This window comes from Oncorhynchus nerka, linkage group LG12 (genome assembly GCF_034236695.1).
Source record: "Oncorhynchus nerka isolate Pitt River linkage group LG12, Oner_Uvic_2.0, whole genome shotgun sequence".
Taxonomy (NCBI): Eukaryota; Metazoa; Chordata; class Actinopteri; order Salmoniformes; family Salmonidae; genus Oncorhynchus; species Oncorhynchus nerka.
In genome coordinates, this window is record NC_088407.1 from 22,759,195 (window position 1) to 22,776,924 (window position 17,730).

Below are 17,730 nucleotides of genomic sequence, written 5' to 3' on the forward strand. Positions count from 1 at the left end.
GAACCTAGAAGCTAGCTTTTACATTGAAATTATGGGGGAGCAGGAAATAAACACTGAGGACAAGTTTCCACCCCACTAACATTTTTGCCACAATGCCCATTCCGTCCCCGGCCCTACATTTACAATCCGACCTGGAAGCGTTCCGCGAAACATGGAGTTAGCTGAGCATGTTGGATGCCATCATTTCGCAGGTGAGCAGTGTGCATTCAATTCCGTTTGTAAAAAATCTGATTTCACTTGTAGCACCCTACTCTCTATTTGTCGATAGGTTTTTTCCAAAGCCACAGATTCTATTTAAATAGTCTGATTTATTGAGAGTAGCAGATTATTAATTTCCTGTTACACTTTGCATTAGCCCACCATTATTCCTGATTCTCCAATAGAATCTGTGGATCTGGTCAAGTTGAACCATTTTGGGTTCCGTTTAGAAACCTCAGTGGAAATGGTTCAACATGGAACCCAACAGGACTCTTCAAAAGGATGCTCTGACCATTGGCTCCTACAGGGGAAAATTAAGAACCCTACTTTGATACTAATGATTACTTTTTGTGTGTACCATCGTCACCTGATCATCCCCTACATTCACCCGCTCTTCTGTCCAGTGCAACTCTTCCCCAGGGCTCCACTACAACGCAGTAAAGTGCTGTAATGGTCTTCCTCTTGGATATTAGTAGTCGTTCTGGACCACTTCCGACCTATATTTTTGTGTACAGAGCTTTGTGAACGTCACAGGGTCCAATCCTTTATTCCGCCGCCATTCTCCAGTGCAGAGCAGACTTGAAGTGTCAGGTTTCACATCCCTCATTTGCATAGGGAGCGAGGTCACATTTTCTGGCCTATTCGGACAAAGGATTGATATCCTCTGGCTCAGTATGTCGCAGTCCCTCATGGGTTGTTTTCTGGTAGGGGAGAGTGGTGCGCATTTGTGAACTTTATCTCACCATTTGAACTTGCTGTGGTCTTCTCAGATGGATTAAGCTCTCAAAATTATTATTTTTCCCGTAAAATGTATATATGATGACTACTTTCTCACAGAGGGAGGGAATCAGACTCCTTACAACTTCAGCGTTAAGTGAAGACATTTGAATGGTAGCTGTGTGACGCAGAACTTTCTGACAGTAATGTAAAATGATGGCAATTTGTCACTTAACATTTATTTTTGTTGTAAGAAAGGTGAAATCTTATAGTAATTTTTAGTTTGATTGTTACTATATTTAGAAAGGCCTTTTGCTGAATAGGGGGAAGAAAATCATTTTTCATATTTTCCATAATATTTGTACTTGAACCTGTGACCTCAAGTTAGTACACCTCAGCAATTTTTAACCATTGTTTCACAGAAAGGTGAGTTCCAGACCTTTCTAGAACTATTCAGCATGGCCAACACATGAAAAAAATAAATAGACATGTGCAAAAGTTAGGTGGAAATCTAAATTTATATAGCTATATTCATAAAAAATAAAATTGTACAGAAGAGAAAGGGTTTTTTCATGTTACAATCATTTCAGCACCATTACATTAATGAAATAAGCATGCATGAACATACTTATCTTCGATTGTCTATAATTTCACTGCCATTGGGAAAGCACAAAAGGGTGTTTCAGAACTATATTGAAAGGTCTGGTTTTATATCCCACCCGGTAAGATTTGTTTTAAATTGTTTTTGGGGGGTGAAATGCTAATTTCTAGTGACTTTTTTGTGTGTAAAGGATACAGACAAATCTTAGCCTTGTAATTTGCTTAAATTTGCAGAGGAGCACTTACTCTGGTACAGTCCAATCAGTCTTAGGGACATTCATGAGTGGCGGCTCGTGATTGACTGATTATATGGGCGGACAGCCTGCTGAAATGTTTGGACAAAAATGCATTTCATTACCTTAGCCTATATGCTATAGTTAATTAAACCAGTCAAAGGCAACAGTTCGCCAAGAAAATAGGGTTTTCCAACAGGTCCAGTACTGCGAGAACCATAAATTCTACTAAATGCCCCAAAACCTGACTGGATTGACATAACGGAATAACACCAGTCCTGATAGAAACCAGAAATGACTGCAGATCAAAAACACAGTTCTGGCATAACTGAAATTGCAGAGAAAAGCTTAATTGCCAACTATATTGCCTTGCAAAAAAATAAAAACCTTATCCTCTCCTCCATTGGTGAATAAGAATACATCATTTTGGGACATACACCAAAGCAAAGCGCCAGTCTGAGTCTACTGAAGGATTGGGCCTCATCAAGTAGCAAGCAATGAACATTCAAGCTGTGTTGGCTAATCTGGAAACGAATTCCACCAACATTTCCTCTTGTTGCCTAAACCTGTCATGAGCATGACAGTTAATCCGAAGGTCAGGTGCCACACAAAATCAGGGCTGTATTGATTATGGGTTACTTTATTCCTGATTTCAGATTGTAAAGACATATACAGTATACTCACAGCCGCTAATCCCACCACGAGATGCTGCCTGTCGGCAACAAAATCCCATTCATTTTCACATCTGTTGACCATGATTACTGCCTGCTGTTGGAATGGAGTTCGACCAGAGCAGCTAGGGCGTTCAAGCTCAACGCCCCCAGGAGGAGCAATAAACTTAAAGCAGCAGTGTATTTCTTCTCAGAACCGCTAGGTGTCAATGTAATCTAATGTAGCGGTCCTGGATGCTAAAACATGCCCCCCCTCAAAGCAATAAGAGGCCAACTGAAATAATAGTTTGGAACACATTTAAACCGTAAAATATAAAGGCTACAGCACTTGACTGTTTTAAACATACTTTTTTTTGGGACTATAGGGTGCCGCCCCCAACACCCTAATGGACAAGCCACCACTGATTCATACTGTACTAAATACCAGTGAGACTGCATTGTCTTACGACAGGTGTCATCATGCTAGTGCAACCCCTGTTGCCTGAACTTCCTGTCTTGAAGAGTATTCCAACAGATCAGTGTGGACGAAGCTGTCAACGGTACGTCTGTACCATAGACCACCTTTACCCTAATCATCATGATCTTAGAGTCAGGAGGAGAGATATGTTCTGAAGGACTTATGTTAAACACTGGAATCTGAACATGTTTTCACTTTATTTTCTTCCCTTCTTGGTAAGGATGGAAAAACGGCATTCTCCAGAATGTTCCAAATCAGAACTCGACAGCGCAAAGGAAACAGCAGATCATCCCATCGGTCACATTTTTCTGATGCGTTCAGGCTCTTTTCTTTGTTCTTTTCAAATCATTCTTTGACAGAAAGTAGGAAGCTGCAAACTTAATTACCTTCTCACAATGAAAAACACAGAGTTGTAATAACGACTTTCTCTTGACATAATGTGGCATGCTTGTACCTTTAATAGTAAAGCAAGTGTTAACAGTTGTCTTATCAAAATAAGGTACAACTTTGTACCCCTCCCCTTAACAAACATTCAGGAATCTGAGGGGACAAAACAGAACAGAAAAACAAACCAATGGGGGGAAAAGTCTTGAGGATACCCCTGCCTGTCAATGCAGGAACTTTGAAAGAGTGAGCCATACCCCCCTTAACCTGTACCCCCTATCCCTCCCACGCAATCCTCCCTAGCCCCTCACGCACTGAATTTGGCCCATGTGTATGCACAAGTGTGTTTGTGTGACAAGTCCCTGTCCACCAGAGGAGGATTTGGTCTGTGTGTTGATGCATGCATGTATGCATGTATGTTTAGTCCCGACAGGCAGGCCAGCAGCCACCTCAGGAGGCGTTGGTGATTGGTTTGTACTTCTTGAGCCGGGTCCACTGTCCTGTGGAGTAGTTCATCTCAAACACTGTGTCCACCAGCATGGTGGTGCTGCCCGTGCCATCTGCCTTGGGCAGGATCTCTGTGTGTTCACTCAGCTTTATCTGGATAATGTCCCCCTGCTCAGGACACGGGTTCTCTGGAGAAAGAGGGGATAGATCAGTCAGATGTTCTAGAGTGTTAAGGTAGAAGGGTTCTCTGGAGAAAGAGGGGATAGATCAGTCAGATGTTCTAGAGTGTTAAGGTAGAAGGGTTATCTGGAGAAAGAGGGGATAGATCAGTTAGAGATTCTAGAGCAGTGGTCGCCAACCGGTCGATCGCGATCGAGGCATCTTCAAGGCATTCCTAGTCGATCACCAAATATTTCTGTAGAAAAGCCAATGAATGATAAAGGCTTGCGCTTGTGATGAGCTGTTGCTGGTAGGTGCACTTGATTCAAAAATCCTGCTCACCGTGTAAGCAAAGTGTTCCCATGAGACAAACTCCACTGGTGGACCGGCAAATATGTGACTAAATCGAGTGCACCTACTGCGCTGCCCAATCGGATAGCTCAAATCACCGTGGCTACAGAGCTTCCATGACCCTGGCCACAGCCAAGTTTAATAGGCTACTAGCCTACGTCAGATTAAATAACTTTTAAAACCATGACCACAGAGAGACTGTCAACGAATACAGCAAAGAGCTGCTGTTTTCATGACTGCGTTCATGGTTAAGTTTATATTCAGCAATGTCACTGTTTTTATTCAACACTTATAAAATGCACCTCTCCGTACTTCTGTTTGGGCTGCAGCTGCAATGACTGAGTAGCCAAGAGTCGATAGCTCTGCTTTTTATTATTTTTAGCAGTTAGTACTGTCGATTTTAATATTAAGGAATATTTAACTTTCTCTGGTCATAGTAACAACATGAATTTGTGCATGAGGCAGATGCAATGAGACTTGAGTTTGGCCATCAGGTGGAAGACGGTGTCCCCTCTCTCTGGTCATCAGTCTCACCGGAGGAAAGGAAGGAGAGAGCAGGGACCATGAGAGGCGGTTGTGGAAAAATAATTTTGAATGGTCATTCAACTTGGAATTCCAAGTCAGAAACTCAGGCATCTTTCTAGAGCTCTGACTTTTCGACCTGAAGACCACTGACGTCGTGATTTGACCTCGTTGACTATCAGATGCAGGTACAATCAGTCCAGTAAAATAAAAAAGCGAATTATTTAATTTCATGCTCCACAGTGCCTCAAGTGCTAAACCAACTGATCCATTATGTTATCAAACTCGAGTTTTGAAATATAATATGGTCTGATTATTAACAATATTGGCAGGCCAATCATATAGCCAATATGCTGTGATAATGTGTTAGGGCCAACTGCCCAAACATCATTCCTACAAAACTGTTTGCGTGAGGTTAATGTAAAATAAATACATCTCAGCAGTAGATCTCAGCTTTCTTTTTGACTGCGAAAGTGATCTTGACTCAAAGGTTGGTGACCACTGTTCTAGAGTGTTATGGTAGAAGGGTTCTCTGGAGGAGGAGGGGATAGATCAGTTAGATGTTCTAGAGTTATGGTAGAAGGGTTCCCTGGAGGAGGGGATATATCATTTAGATGTTCTAGAGTGTTATGGTAGAAGGGTTCCCTGGAGGAGGGGATAGATCAGTTAGAGATGTGTGCTGATATGGTAGAAGTCAGACATTTTCAACTAGCAGTGAGGGTAAGAGTGTTGGAAGGTGTGTTTGTGTACACATGAGTAAATAGCCAGTTAGGCTTAGATTCGACCCCCACCAGAGGGCTTGCACATATCCACATCCCAGTCGAACACATTACTAGTATGTTAAACTCACAGTATAGGACTAGGTGGACATACTCCAGGGAATATTCATAATTGCAAAAAGCTATTACTTTTTACTAAAATGAGGGAGTATTTTGCAGAAAGCAGTACAGTACCTCTGGATCCAGCCATGAAGCCCAGGATGAGTGCTTTCTCTGGTCTGGTAACCTTGTTGGCCGTCTTGAACATTTCTTGAGCAGCATACATCTGGTCTCTCTGAGGTTACACACACAGCGGCGCAGAGGTTACACACACAGCGGCATAGCAGTCTCACATCGTAAGTAGTCCAGATTAGAACGCTCACCCAATATAATGCCTAATTCTAAGTAGAATACTAGTGTGGATATTGGAAGTCCCAATGATGCCTTGAGCCAACTCACCGTGAGCGAGAGGTTCTTCTTGGGCTGGGGCTGCTGGGGCGTGGGCGTTGGGGGCTGTGTGGTGGGGGTCTCGGGCTGCGTGGCGGTGGCGGCGGCCGAGGGGCCGTTGCTGCTGGCAGGGGTGCTGGCTGGCGTGCTGGGCGAGGCGGGGGCGGTGGGGCTGGTTGCAGTGTTGCTGGCATTATACATGGGCGTCCTCTGTTTGAACTGGCCCGGGAGGGTGGTGGTGGCGGCAGCGCCGGGCGTGGCTGACTCCTCAGGCTGGCGACCCGACTGCAGGGCATCACGTCCCAAACCACCTGCGTTCGCTAGAATGAAGACCCAGTTATCGACATGAAACAATCGCTATATCACTCTGCCAATCTGAGAAGATTGGATAGGAGTAACTACAGAAAATGTGTCTGGAGTACAAGGAGTGGAATGTTAGCACAAACCGACTGATACCCAGGCTAGCCAAATGGAGGGTTACCCTGAGATCTGAGTAACAGCTCTGTAGGCGTCTCTCTCACCTGGCTGTGTCTCTGAACTGGGAATGTAGGAGGAGGAGGGGACCATACTGGGGGTGGACGGCAGGTAGCTCGTAGACGGCAGAGCACTCTCGTTGTTCAACGCACCCAGTTTCTGAAACACAGGAGAAGTGGGTCAATACCGCTGTATAAGTTGCATTACATTGTGTGAGTTAGTGAGTGTGTGTGAATGACGCTGAGTGAGTGAGTGTTCCTACCTGTGTCGATACCAGTCCAGCAGCATAGTCTGGTGTAGCGTTCTCCACCACAGCCTCCTCTTTAGCAGCTTTCTCCCCAGCCTCTGTTTCTGTACACACAGAGACAGGGCCATAAGTGGCTTAAGTGAAGACATTCAACTTTTCTAAACAATTTCAACTTCTCTTGTCCTGAATGTTGTAGCAAATACCACTAGCACATAATCATTAATAAGAGTCAGTGAGTCTGAAGGATGATGAGCAACAGTGAAGACTGCTAGCTAGAGAGCGGTAGATGGAAATAGAAAAGGCAGTTACCCAAAGTCTTTCTTCTCCTCTTTGCCTCTCTACCAGCTCCCACCATATCCAGCTCTGAGATGTCTAACAACTGGGGAACAGAGAATAATGTGCATCAGCTTCTCTTGACACATTTGAACACACACTATTTAGGGAATAGGGTGCCATTTGGGACACAGCCCATGCCACTTGTTAAGCCCCCTTAGTCACCTTGACCCCCCTCTCCTTGCGCAGGGGTGTCCGTGCTGGGGCGATGGGTGTGCGGTTGCTGGGGGGGCTGAACATGCTGGGGGTGGTGGGGCTGCGGAACGGGGCTTTGGGGATCCCCTTCAGGGGTGCTGGAAGGAAGGGTAGAAAACATGATAACATGATCTCAGCAACCACTCAGATACCAGTGGGTATTAGTCAGGTTTTCCGTTATGAAAATGTGGCGCCGGACATTTGACTGACAGCATTTACATTGACCGGACATTTGCGAAAATTACCAGACTGCATTGGGTGTGTAACCCGATTAGGCGTCCACCCACAGTGCTCAAAATGACAGAAAATCACATTTAGAGTATGGTAGTTCATCTGAACCGAACATGCAACTCAAGGATGCAATTTGAAGATGCTAGAATAACGGTCCACATTTACTTTTCCTCAGCCAACAAGACAAGTAACGAACAGCAAAATCACTAGCGTATGTCAATCTACTATCTCCCATAGTAGAAAAGTTGACCTACTCTATTTGTCAGCTTGTCGTTCTGTGTGACAAAGAAATGTCCTATTCCAAAACAGACACTGGGGCAGTTGTGGGGCGATGGAGTACAAATTCATACAACCAGTAGGCCTAAGATACTTTTAAAAAACCTGCTAAAAAGCAATGAATCTGACGCGACGGATCAGAACGTTTACCTTATGTTGATTAACTATCATTTCTTCACATCATAAAGTGCAGCGATGCACAGATACAGATTGTTTAATAGTCACATGTACAGGGTTGCAAGTGTGATGCAGGACTAAGTGAAATAAAATTATGCAAAAAAACAAATCGCACTATATACACATAACTGTAGCAGTGATGAATAAAAACATCATATTGGGGTGGAGGCAGAATAAAGACCATAGGGAGAGCAACGTGACCATTGAGGGGGGTGTGGGGACCAAGTGAAATAAAAACGAAACATGTACAAAAATACATAATATACACATTAACAACTGCAACAGTTATGCACGCTATTGGGGTAAGGAAGAATGTCCATAGCAGAAGTAGCAGGGCTGGGGGAGCAGCAGGTAATGGAAGAGACCATTGACGGTGGGAAATGTCCATGTGGGAGTAGCAGTGGGGAGGCTGGAGCAGATAGCTGACTAGTGGTGGATATTCAGCAGCCTGATGGTCTGAGGGTAGAAACTATTATCCAGTCTGGCCACGTCTGAATGATTGAACAGGGCATGGTTTAGGTGGCTGGGGGCCCTGATGATCGTCTTGGCCTTCCTGTGACACCTGGTGCTTTCAGCTGCACGTATCGCCATCTAAAGAGTCCTGCGGTCCGCGGCAGTGGAGTTTCCGCACCAGGCTGTGACCCAGCCCGACAGTATGCTCTCGATGGTGCTCCTGTTGAAGGGCCCTCGGGGACAGGCCGGATTTCTTCAGCATCCTGTTTAAGAGTCTCTGTCGTGCCTTTTTCACTACGGTGTCCCAGTGGTTAGACCATTTCTGCTTCTCTGAGATATGTACGCTGAAGAATTTGAAGTTATTGACTGTCTCCACGGCGGCCCCGTTGATGGTGATGGGGGCGTGTCCAGCCTGGTTCCTCCTGAAGTCCACAAATCAGCACCTTTGTTTTGCTAACATTTGAGGGAGAGGTTGTTTACCTGGCACCATGCCATCAGAGTGCCTACCACCTCCCTGTAGGCTGTGTCGTTGTAGTTGGTCAATCAGGCCAACTACTGTCGTGTCGTCAGTGAACTTGATGGAATTGGAACTCTGAGACCACGCAGTCGTGGGTATACAGGGAATACAGGAGGGGACTGAGGACACACCCTTGTGGGGCCATGTTGAGAATCCGTGTAGATGAGGTGCCTACCTTCACAACCTGGCTACACGCAAATGTTCATTCCATAATGCAATTAGTGGGAAAACACTGTCAAAAGCACACTGCACACACGCTGCTAATATGACCAGGATTCTACTTTTGGATACTGGACATCGAAAGAAACAAATAGAACATGAGAGAAATAGACTACTGGTTTCATTGGCATATGGAAGTCTTTATAAAATAATTGCCTCCATGTTTGGTCAGATTTTGGATCCAGGATACTTTGAAGGTAAGACATGCCCTGTTATATACAGTTAAATGTTCAGGTTTCAAACAATTAAAGGATACGTTTTTTTCCCCGCAACAGAACGGAATAGAACATTGCAAATATAACAATTTAATGTGTACAACATCTAAAAGACCTTGCATCACAATACTGAGAGCTTTTCCGTTTCTAAAATTAGGTATTTTGGTGTTTTTGGAGCATGCGTTTCCTGGGGTCCCCATACTACACAACGAGGAAGCCATTTGCTGTCGCTATGTGGAATCGTTGCCATCAAAAGTTTTTTTTAACACACAATTACATTTAGAATTGTTCCACAATGATTGTGCTAATAAAAGCATGTTTCACTCCAGCAGCAACAAATGACTTGATTGAGGCGCTGTAGCAGCATCTCTTGCGCTATTCATTTCAATTACAGGCTAAACCCTGGTATAAATGGTATAAGTGCTCATAGGCTTAGTCTTGGCAACAACAAAGAGTGTGTCAAACTCACTGGTGGTGTCCATCTTCTTGACCAGGCCTCTTCCTTTGGCGTGGAAAGGCACTCCCGCTGTCTTCTTCAGCTGTTGAGCCGTCTCTGTGGCTGAAAACACAATAACAATGAGACAATGGGGTGTATTAAAATCAGTGAACATTGTAGCATAACATTTAGCAACAGAAAACATTTTAAAACTAAAATAACATTTTCAAATGGACCAATTCCAGTAGGTCCTTCCTTGTTTCATCCTGTTTGCTTCCGTTAGGCTCCTAGTGAATATACCCAAGGGTGCTGTTCATTAGGCACCTGACAGAAGAAAACTGACAAACAGGGAGGGACTACATTAACTTGTCCAATAAGAAACGCTCATGTTTGTTTTCCAGCGAGTGCCGCAAAGAACATGAGTCGTGACCATTCATCAATGTGACAAAAAGACCATTCAACTTTCTGTAAAATTAGCACAAAGGAGAGGAGACCTGAAACACGGGGAGGCATTTCAACAGTCTAAAGTGGCTTCCTTTTCTTATCTGCTTTCCTTCATCTGCACTAATAACAGTAAATGGACAGGAGGGGGACCTGATCCCAGATCAGCACTACTAATCTGAGACGTTCAATACATTTGTCCGCAGATGAAGATGCGGAGATTGAGGTGAAGAGACGAGGTGGCCATTTTAGACTCTTGTCATGTACACTTGGATGGAGTGAAGTGTCTTATCTTACATTTCTGCAGCAGCTCTGCCCTGAGCGTGGCACTCTTGGGCTTCCTCTTCAGCTGGAAGTGTTTGACGGGGGGCGTGAGTGGGCCCACCAGCGTGGTCAGGGCGCTCTTGTTTAGGTACTGGCACTCCAGAGGGAGCATGGCTGACGCCTCACACTCACTCACTGCAGGGAGGAGAGCAATCAAAAGCATTTGTTTTCTTGTTTATTACATCTCTAAATGGATCTTGAAAGCTTAATTAAGCCCTTTTTACATCAGCAGCCGACAGTGTTTTTACAGTAACTCGACCTAGACCCCAAAGGGCAAGCGAAAGCTGTTAGTACACATGCCTGTCTGCATCATGCTATAACCAACCAGTACCTCTACATAAATAAAAAGTGCATAATGACAAGTAGTCTAGAGCTCAGCAATTCACCGCTCATGTACTGAATACAAAACGATTCTCCACTCTGATACACGGCCAATCAACAGGTGATTGTAGAGCAGCACCAACATGCTGGAAAATGTATCCCATTTGAAATGGGCACAAAAAAAACATTTTCCTAAATCATTCATTCCAGTGACAACGCTAGAACCATGAACCTCAATGACTCCTGCTGTTCTCATTTTCCCCCTTGACTAGTGACTCCTGACATACGGTAGTGTACCCACCTTTCTCCCGGAGCTCCCCCAGGATGTCCTGTACATTAGGGTTCTGCTCCTCCAGGTCCAGGTTGAGGGAGCCCGTCTCAGGGAAGGACTTTAGGATGTCTGCCACCATCAGTACCCAGGGCTCAGAGTCCACCGTGGCCAGCTGGATGATCTCTGATAGGGCCTCCTTCATCTGCACAGATAGGGTCAGGGAGGTTGTGGAAGTGTGGAGGGCAAGATTCAAAAACTATTGTCCAATCTTGTGGAATGGTAATGTGTTTTTAGGCTTTACATGCATGCATGGCTCACAGTAGGCCTTAAGCAGTTCATACAAATGGTATAGAACAAGGTATGGAAATAAACTGAACCTAGAATCTCCATGGGGCAGAGTGTGTAGGGGCAGAGGGTGGATATGGAGGTTAGAGCAGGGAACGGAATTCGAATATATGGATCTATATATCTATATCTATATATATATATATATATAACACCTGGACACTCGCCAAATACACCACCAGTTGAGGCTCCTCAGAGGAGAATAGAGAGGACCATCCTCCTCAGTGAATTTCATACAATTTAAACGTTCCAAAAGTTAAACATTTTTGATAACTACACTAAATATGTTCACGTCACCAAATAATTGATTAAAACACACTGTTTTGCAATAAAGTCTACAGCAGCCTCAACAGCACTCTGTAGGGTAGCACCATGGTGTAGCCAGAGGACATCTAGCTTCTGTCGTCTTCTGAGTACATTGACTTCAATACAAAACCAAGGAGGCTCATGGTTCTCACCCCACTCCATAAACCTACACAGTAATTATGACAACTTCCGGAGAACATCCGCCAACCTATCAGAATTCTTGCAGCATGAACTGACATGTCCACCAAATCAAAGGATCAGAGAATGAATCTAGTACTGAAAGCATGAGCTACAACTAGCTAGCAGTTTAGTGCATAACATGTGGTGAGTAGTTGACTCAGAGAGGAAAAAGACAATAGATGAACACTTTTGAACAAATTCATTAAAAAATAAATAATAATAACTTAGCTAGCAAATGCAGCTAGCTAGTTTAGCCTACTCAAACAGATGGATGCTATGACTGTCCAACACAGCACGGGAACTGGTACATTTTTGGTTTTACTCATTTATTGCCACCGGGGCCAGCTGGTGTATACGCTAAACTGCTTACTGACTATACACTAACGTTACTGCATGATTGAAGTAGGTTTACTAATGCTTTAGTTCTGTTAGCTATGCTGACTATGCTTACTTTAGCTAATATTTTAATGTTTTTATTTTACCTTTATGTAACTAGGCAAGTCAATTAAGAACCAATTCTTATTTTCAATGACGGCCTAGGAACAGTAGGTTAACTGCCTGTTCAGGGGCAGAACGACAGATTTGTACCTTGTCAGCTCGGGGGTTTGAACTTGCAACCTTCCGGTTACTGGTCCAACCACTAGGCTACCCTGCCGCCCCATAAGGTGACAACGATGTAGGCTATGTTTAGTGGTTATCATATGGTTTGGCTTGGAAAGGTTTTTTCGGCTGGTCACATACAGCTGATGCATTGAAGTCCACAAACGAAGGGATAGGGTGAGAGGAGGCGAGCGCATAGATGCTAGAAGGAATACAATGTGGCTGCTATGAAAGTGAACTGGGTTTACACGTGATCAGGGGTGTATTCAATCCACCGATTCTGTTGAAAACGTTTCTTAAACGGAAGCAAATGGAACAAAACGGGGATAAACGTACCTGAATCTGTCCAATAGAAACTCTTGTTTGCACCTGTTGGACTAATGATTACACCCTATGTAAGCTAGATGCACGCAAGAGTGTGCAAGGCAGTATTGAATGTGTCACTGTCTGTCCATGCTTCACTGTCTGTCACCTCATTTCTCTCGACCTATGTCCACCTACGTTGTAAACGTTCATTCATTGTCTAGGTTGTAGCAACCTCATGATGGGTATAGGGGAAAATGTTGTATCATGTAGTATCCTAAACCTATCAATTTGACATTGATCTGGGTGAATGGAATATGAATGTCAGTCATCCAATATGCTGTAATAGAAATAAGGCCAAACTAATAAAAAATACAAATCTCCTCCCTCATCATAAACAGCACCGTCCGCCACTGTACTACTCCTGCCATATAGAGAGTGTACTGACTTTCTGTTTCCTGGCCTGGTATGGTGGGCTGTCAATTGCCTTAAAAGGCCATCATTGGGAGGCCCTTAAACCTAGGTTCCAAGCTCAGCAGGCTGCAGTGCAGGGGACTTCATGGCCTCCATCATAGATGGACAAGGCCAGGTGCATCACAGAGAACCCTGCACACAATCTGGTCCAATGTTTTGAGCTGCTGTCCTCCAGAAGGAGATATAAGGTCCCACTGTTCAGCAAGAATAGGAGCAAGGCAAGTTTCATTACATCAGCCACCAAGCTGCTGAACAGTGGGACATAGGCCCAATATATGGTCGGACAGAAGGCTGCAGGGACTGTGAATATGTGCGTTAAGCTAAAAATTTAAATTAAAAAAGGCAGCATTTAAACTGACAGCCCAATTCTGATCTTTTATCCACTAACTGGTCTAATCAGATCAGCTCTGATAAAAATCTGATTAGTGGAAAAAAGTATCTTAATTGGGCTGCCTATGTAAACGCAGCCCTATTAACTTTCCAGTGTTTTTGTGTATTTGTATTCTGATCGCACAAAATTAATTTCCATGTAAATGAACAATAAGGTATATTCAATCGCACCTAGAAGCTACAGCTTCTGTGGTGCAGAATGTCAACCAGAGCCGACTCCATTGGATGAAACTTAGGAGTGCAAAGAACTTTGGACAAATGTTAGAGATAATATATGGCAGGAGATACTGAATTTGTTATGATCATAAAAAATGGAAGTGACAAGTCTAACTGTATAGCCTACATGTAGCTATTCAATCGCTTACCGGTATTAATCACGGAAGTAGAATGGGTAAACAAAGCAATGTCGAGACACTTTAAGGAATGCACCTGTTTTACAACACCGGTTGTAGACCAGTTGAGATTTATTTAACAAAGCTTAATAGAAAGTTTAACTGTTGATAGCTGATTTAAAATAGAGCAACAACTATTTCAAAGGCCATCTCCCACTAGTTTGGAATTGTGACCTAGCTAGCTCGCTGGTTACGCCCTCCAAAATGGCACTACCTGGCAGTCCAATCCAAAATGAAATCTAGAATTCGCAACAAAGCCTCCTTCACTCATGCTGCCAAACATACCCTCGTAAAACTGACTATCCTACCGATCCTTGACTTTGGCGATGTCATTTACAAAATAGCCTCCAACACTCTACTCAGTAAATTGGATGGAGTCGATCACAGTACCATCTGTTTTGTCACCAAAGCCCCATATACTACCCACCACTGTGACCTGTATGCTCTCATTGGCTGGCCCTCGCTTCAAATTCATCCCCAAACCCACTGGCTCCAGGTCATCTATAAGTCTTTGCTAGGTAAAGCCCTGCCTTATCTCAGCTCACTGGTCACAATAGCAGCACCCACCAGTAGCATGCGCTCCAGCAGGTATATTTCACTGGTCATCCCCAAAACCCAATTCCTCATTTGGCCGCCTTTCCTTCCAGTTCTCTGCTGCCAATGACTGGAACGAATTGCAAAAATCACTGAAGCTGGAAACTCATATCTCCCTCACTAACTTTAAGCATCAGCTGTCAGAACAGCTTACAGATCATTGCATCTGTACATAGCCCATCTGTAAATAGCCCACCCAACTACCTCATCCCCATATTGCTATTTATTTATTTGCTCCTTTGCACCCCAGTGCACATTCATCTTCTGCACATCTATCACTCCAGTGTTTAATTGCTCAATTGTAATTATTTCGTCACTATGGCTTATTTATTGCCTTACCTCCCTAATCTTACCTCATTTGCACACACTGTATATATATGTTTCTATTGTGTTATTGACTGTAGGTTTGTTTATTCCATGTGTATCTCTGTGTTTGTGTCGCACTGCTTTGCTTTATCATGGCCAGGTCGCAGTTCTCAACTGGCCTACCTGGTTAAACAAAAGGTGAACTAAAAAATATATATATAAAAAAAGCGAAACCACCTGACTGACAAAACTCTGACAAGTTCAGCATTTCAATGATTCTCAGACAAATCAGATTTCAAATACGACTACACTACAAACAGGTCCAATGTTACATTTTAGGTTAGCTAACTAACGTGGTGTTTATGAAAAGAAGGCATGTGCATTAGGTAAACAAAACAGAAAACATACGACTGGACAGAATTAGCCTAGCCGCGATAGTTAGCTACCTCCGGTCTGTAGACACTTACCTACACAGCTGACGTTAGCAGCTATCTAGCTAACCAAGGAAGCGATCGATGCGGACTGCTGGCTATCGATGGTTTAACTTGAGTAGAGAACACTATGTAATGATGTTGACTGTCTGCATCGCCATATCTGCGGCTACTAGCTAAGTATACATTTGAAACAGCTTGTAAGCATAGTGTCCAATGACGTTACAACTATACTTCCCGCTCAGGAAACATCAGCTAGAAACTCGGTCAAGGCTGCCTGTTGCATAATCCCATCTAAACTAGCTACCTAGTGCTCAATCAGTCATATGAACTCGCGTAACGTTACCCACCTCGTCAACAGTCCGCCTGGGAAGATGCAGCATCCCTAGCAAGAGTTTTAGCTTAACTGGAGGCGACAAACTCGAAAAACACAACCGTATATTGTCGATAACTGAAACGGTGAGGAGTGAAGCAATACTAGAAGGCGCCCAAAGCTCGTCTGTTGATCCTAGTTTATTATGGAGCCACAGACCGGTGTCGCTGTCCTTCATCGACGCCATCTTGGAAAAAGAAGTGTATTGAGTTCGGGCATTTTAACAGGCTACCTAAGAAAACAGAACTGTTAGGACCCACCCACATGTTCATATCGGGGAGAGCAAAATAAACTCACCTCTCTCTTACCTGTCCTCAAAAAATATTATTTTACAGGGCCTTTTGAAATAATTACTTTACAGAACACTTGAGGTGTACAACATCATTGCATTTATTTACCATTCATTTCGCGTGTTAGAGTTATGCAACTAAATAATTTATTAAAATAGACAGGCCTGTAGGAATATTATTGTACAATTACTGTATCTCAAATCAAATGTTTATTTGTCACATACACATGCTTAGCAGATGTTAATGCGAAGTGTAGTGAAATGCATGTGCTTCTAGTTCCGACCATGCAGTAATAACCAACGAGTAATCTAACCTAACAATTTCACAACTACCTTATACACACAAGTGTAAAGGGATGAAAAATATGTACATAAAGATATATGAATGAGCGATGGCCGAACGACATATTTACATTTACATTTAAGTCATTTAGCAGACGCTCTTATCCAGAGCGACTTACAAATTGGTGATTTCACCTTATGACATCCAGTGGAACAGCCACTTTACAATAGTGCATCTAGGTCTTTTAAGGGGGGTGAGAAGGATTACTTTATCCTATCCTAGGTATTCCTTAAAGAGGTGGGGTTTCAGGTGTCTCCGGAAGGTGGTGATTGACTCCGCTGTCCTGGCGTCGTGAGGGAGTTTGTTCCACCATTGGGGGGCCAGAGCAGCGAACAGTTTTGACTGGGCTGAGCGGGAACTGTACTTCCTCAGTGGTAGGGAGGCGAGCAGGCCAGAGGTGGATGAACGCAGTGCCCTTGTTTGGGTGTAGGGCCTGATCAGAGCCTGGAGGTACTGAGGTGCCGTTCCCCTCACAGCTCCGTAGGCAAGCACCATGGTCTTGTAGCGGATGCGAGCTTCAACTGGAAGCCAGTGGAGAGAGCGGAGGAGCGGGGTGACGTGAGAGAACTTGGGAAGGTTGAACACCAGACGGGCTGCGGCGTTCTGGATGAGTTGTAGGGGTTTAATGGCACAGGCAGGGAGCCCAGCCAACAGCGAGTTGCAGTAATCCAGACGGGAGATGACAAGTGCCTGGATTAGGACCTGCGCCGCTTCCTGTGTGAGGCAGGGTCGTACTCTGCGGATGTTGTAGAGCATGAACCTACAGGAACGGGCCACCGCCTTGATGTTATTTGAGAACGACAGGGTGTTGTCCAGGATCACGCCAAGGTTCTTAGCGCTCTGGGACGAGGACACAATGGAGTTGTCAACCGTGATGGCGAGATCATGGAACGGGCAGTCCTTCCCGGGAGGAAGAGCAGCTCCGTCTTGCCGAGGTTCAGCTTGAGGTGATGATCCGTCATCCACACTGATATGTCTGCCAGACATGCAGAGATGCGATTCGCCACCTGGTCGTCAGAAGGGGGAAAGGAGAAGATTAATTGTGTGTCGTCTGCATAGCAATGATAGGAGAGACCATGTGAGGTTATGACAGAGCCAAGTGACTTGGTGTATAGCGAGAATAGGAGAGGGCCTAGAACAGAGCCCTGGGGGACACCAGTGGTGAGAGCACGTGGTGAGGAGACGGATTCTCGCCACGCCACCTGGTAGGAGCGACCTGTCAGGTAGGACGCAATCAAGCGTGGGCCGCGCCGGAGATGCCCAACTCGGAGAGGGTGGAGAGGAGGATCTGATGGTTCACAGTATCGAAGGCAGCCGATAGGTCTAGAAG

At 44.4% G+C, this 17,730-nt stretch overlaps 1 protein-coding gene across 2 annotated transcripts; it reads right to left on the reverse strand.

Annotated features, from left to right (window-relative positions):
- Positions 1-3,311: 3,311 nt before the first annotated feature.
- On the reverse strand, positions 3,312-15,978 carry nelfa (negative elongation factor complex member A). Of its 2 annotated transcripts, none has more exons than XM_029653931.2 (11): positions 15,746-15,978; positions 11,105-11,276; positions 10,456-10,617; positions 9,751-9,840; positions 7,164-7,291; positions 6,975-7,044; positions 6,681-6,769; positions 6,466-6,577; positions 5,957-6,264; positions 5,693-5,792; positions 3,312-3,895 (listed from the first exon to the last, which is right to left on the reverse strand). In XM_029653931.2, exons 1-11 carry the CDS (start codon positions 15,953-15,955, stop codon positions 3,711-3,713), a joined length of 1,626 nt encoding a protein of 541 aa, XP_029509791.1. In that variant the 5' UTR covers positions 15,956-15,978; the 3' UTR covers positions 3,312-3,710. The 2 variants fall into 2 exon arrangements, with proteins under 2 accessions (XP_029509791.1, XP_029509792.1); XM_029653932.2 differs by lacking the exon at positions 15,746-15,978 and adding an exon at positions 15,432-15,677.
- Between the last annotated feature and the right edge of the window lie 1,752 nt (positions 15,979-17,730).

Excerpts from the sequence above, each read along its gene's own strand:
- nelfa (XM_029653931.2), bottom strand. The coding sequence starts at position 15,955 with ATGGCGTCGATGAAGGACAGCGACACCGGTCTGTGGCTCCATAATAAA. Across the intron at positions 11,277-15,745 it reads CCAGGCGGACTGTTGACGAG|ATGAAGGAGGCCCTATCAGA; the intron begins GTGGGTAACGTT and ends CTATCTGTGCAG. Across the intron at positions 7,292-9,750 it reads CAAGAAGATGGACACCACCA|CACCCCTGAAGGGGATCCCC; the intron begins GTGAGTTTGACA and ends CCTTCCTTCCAG.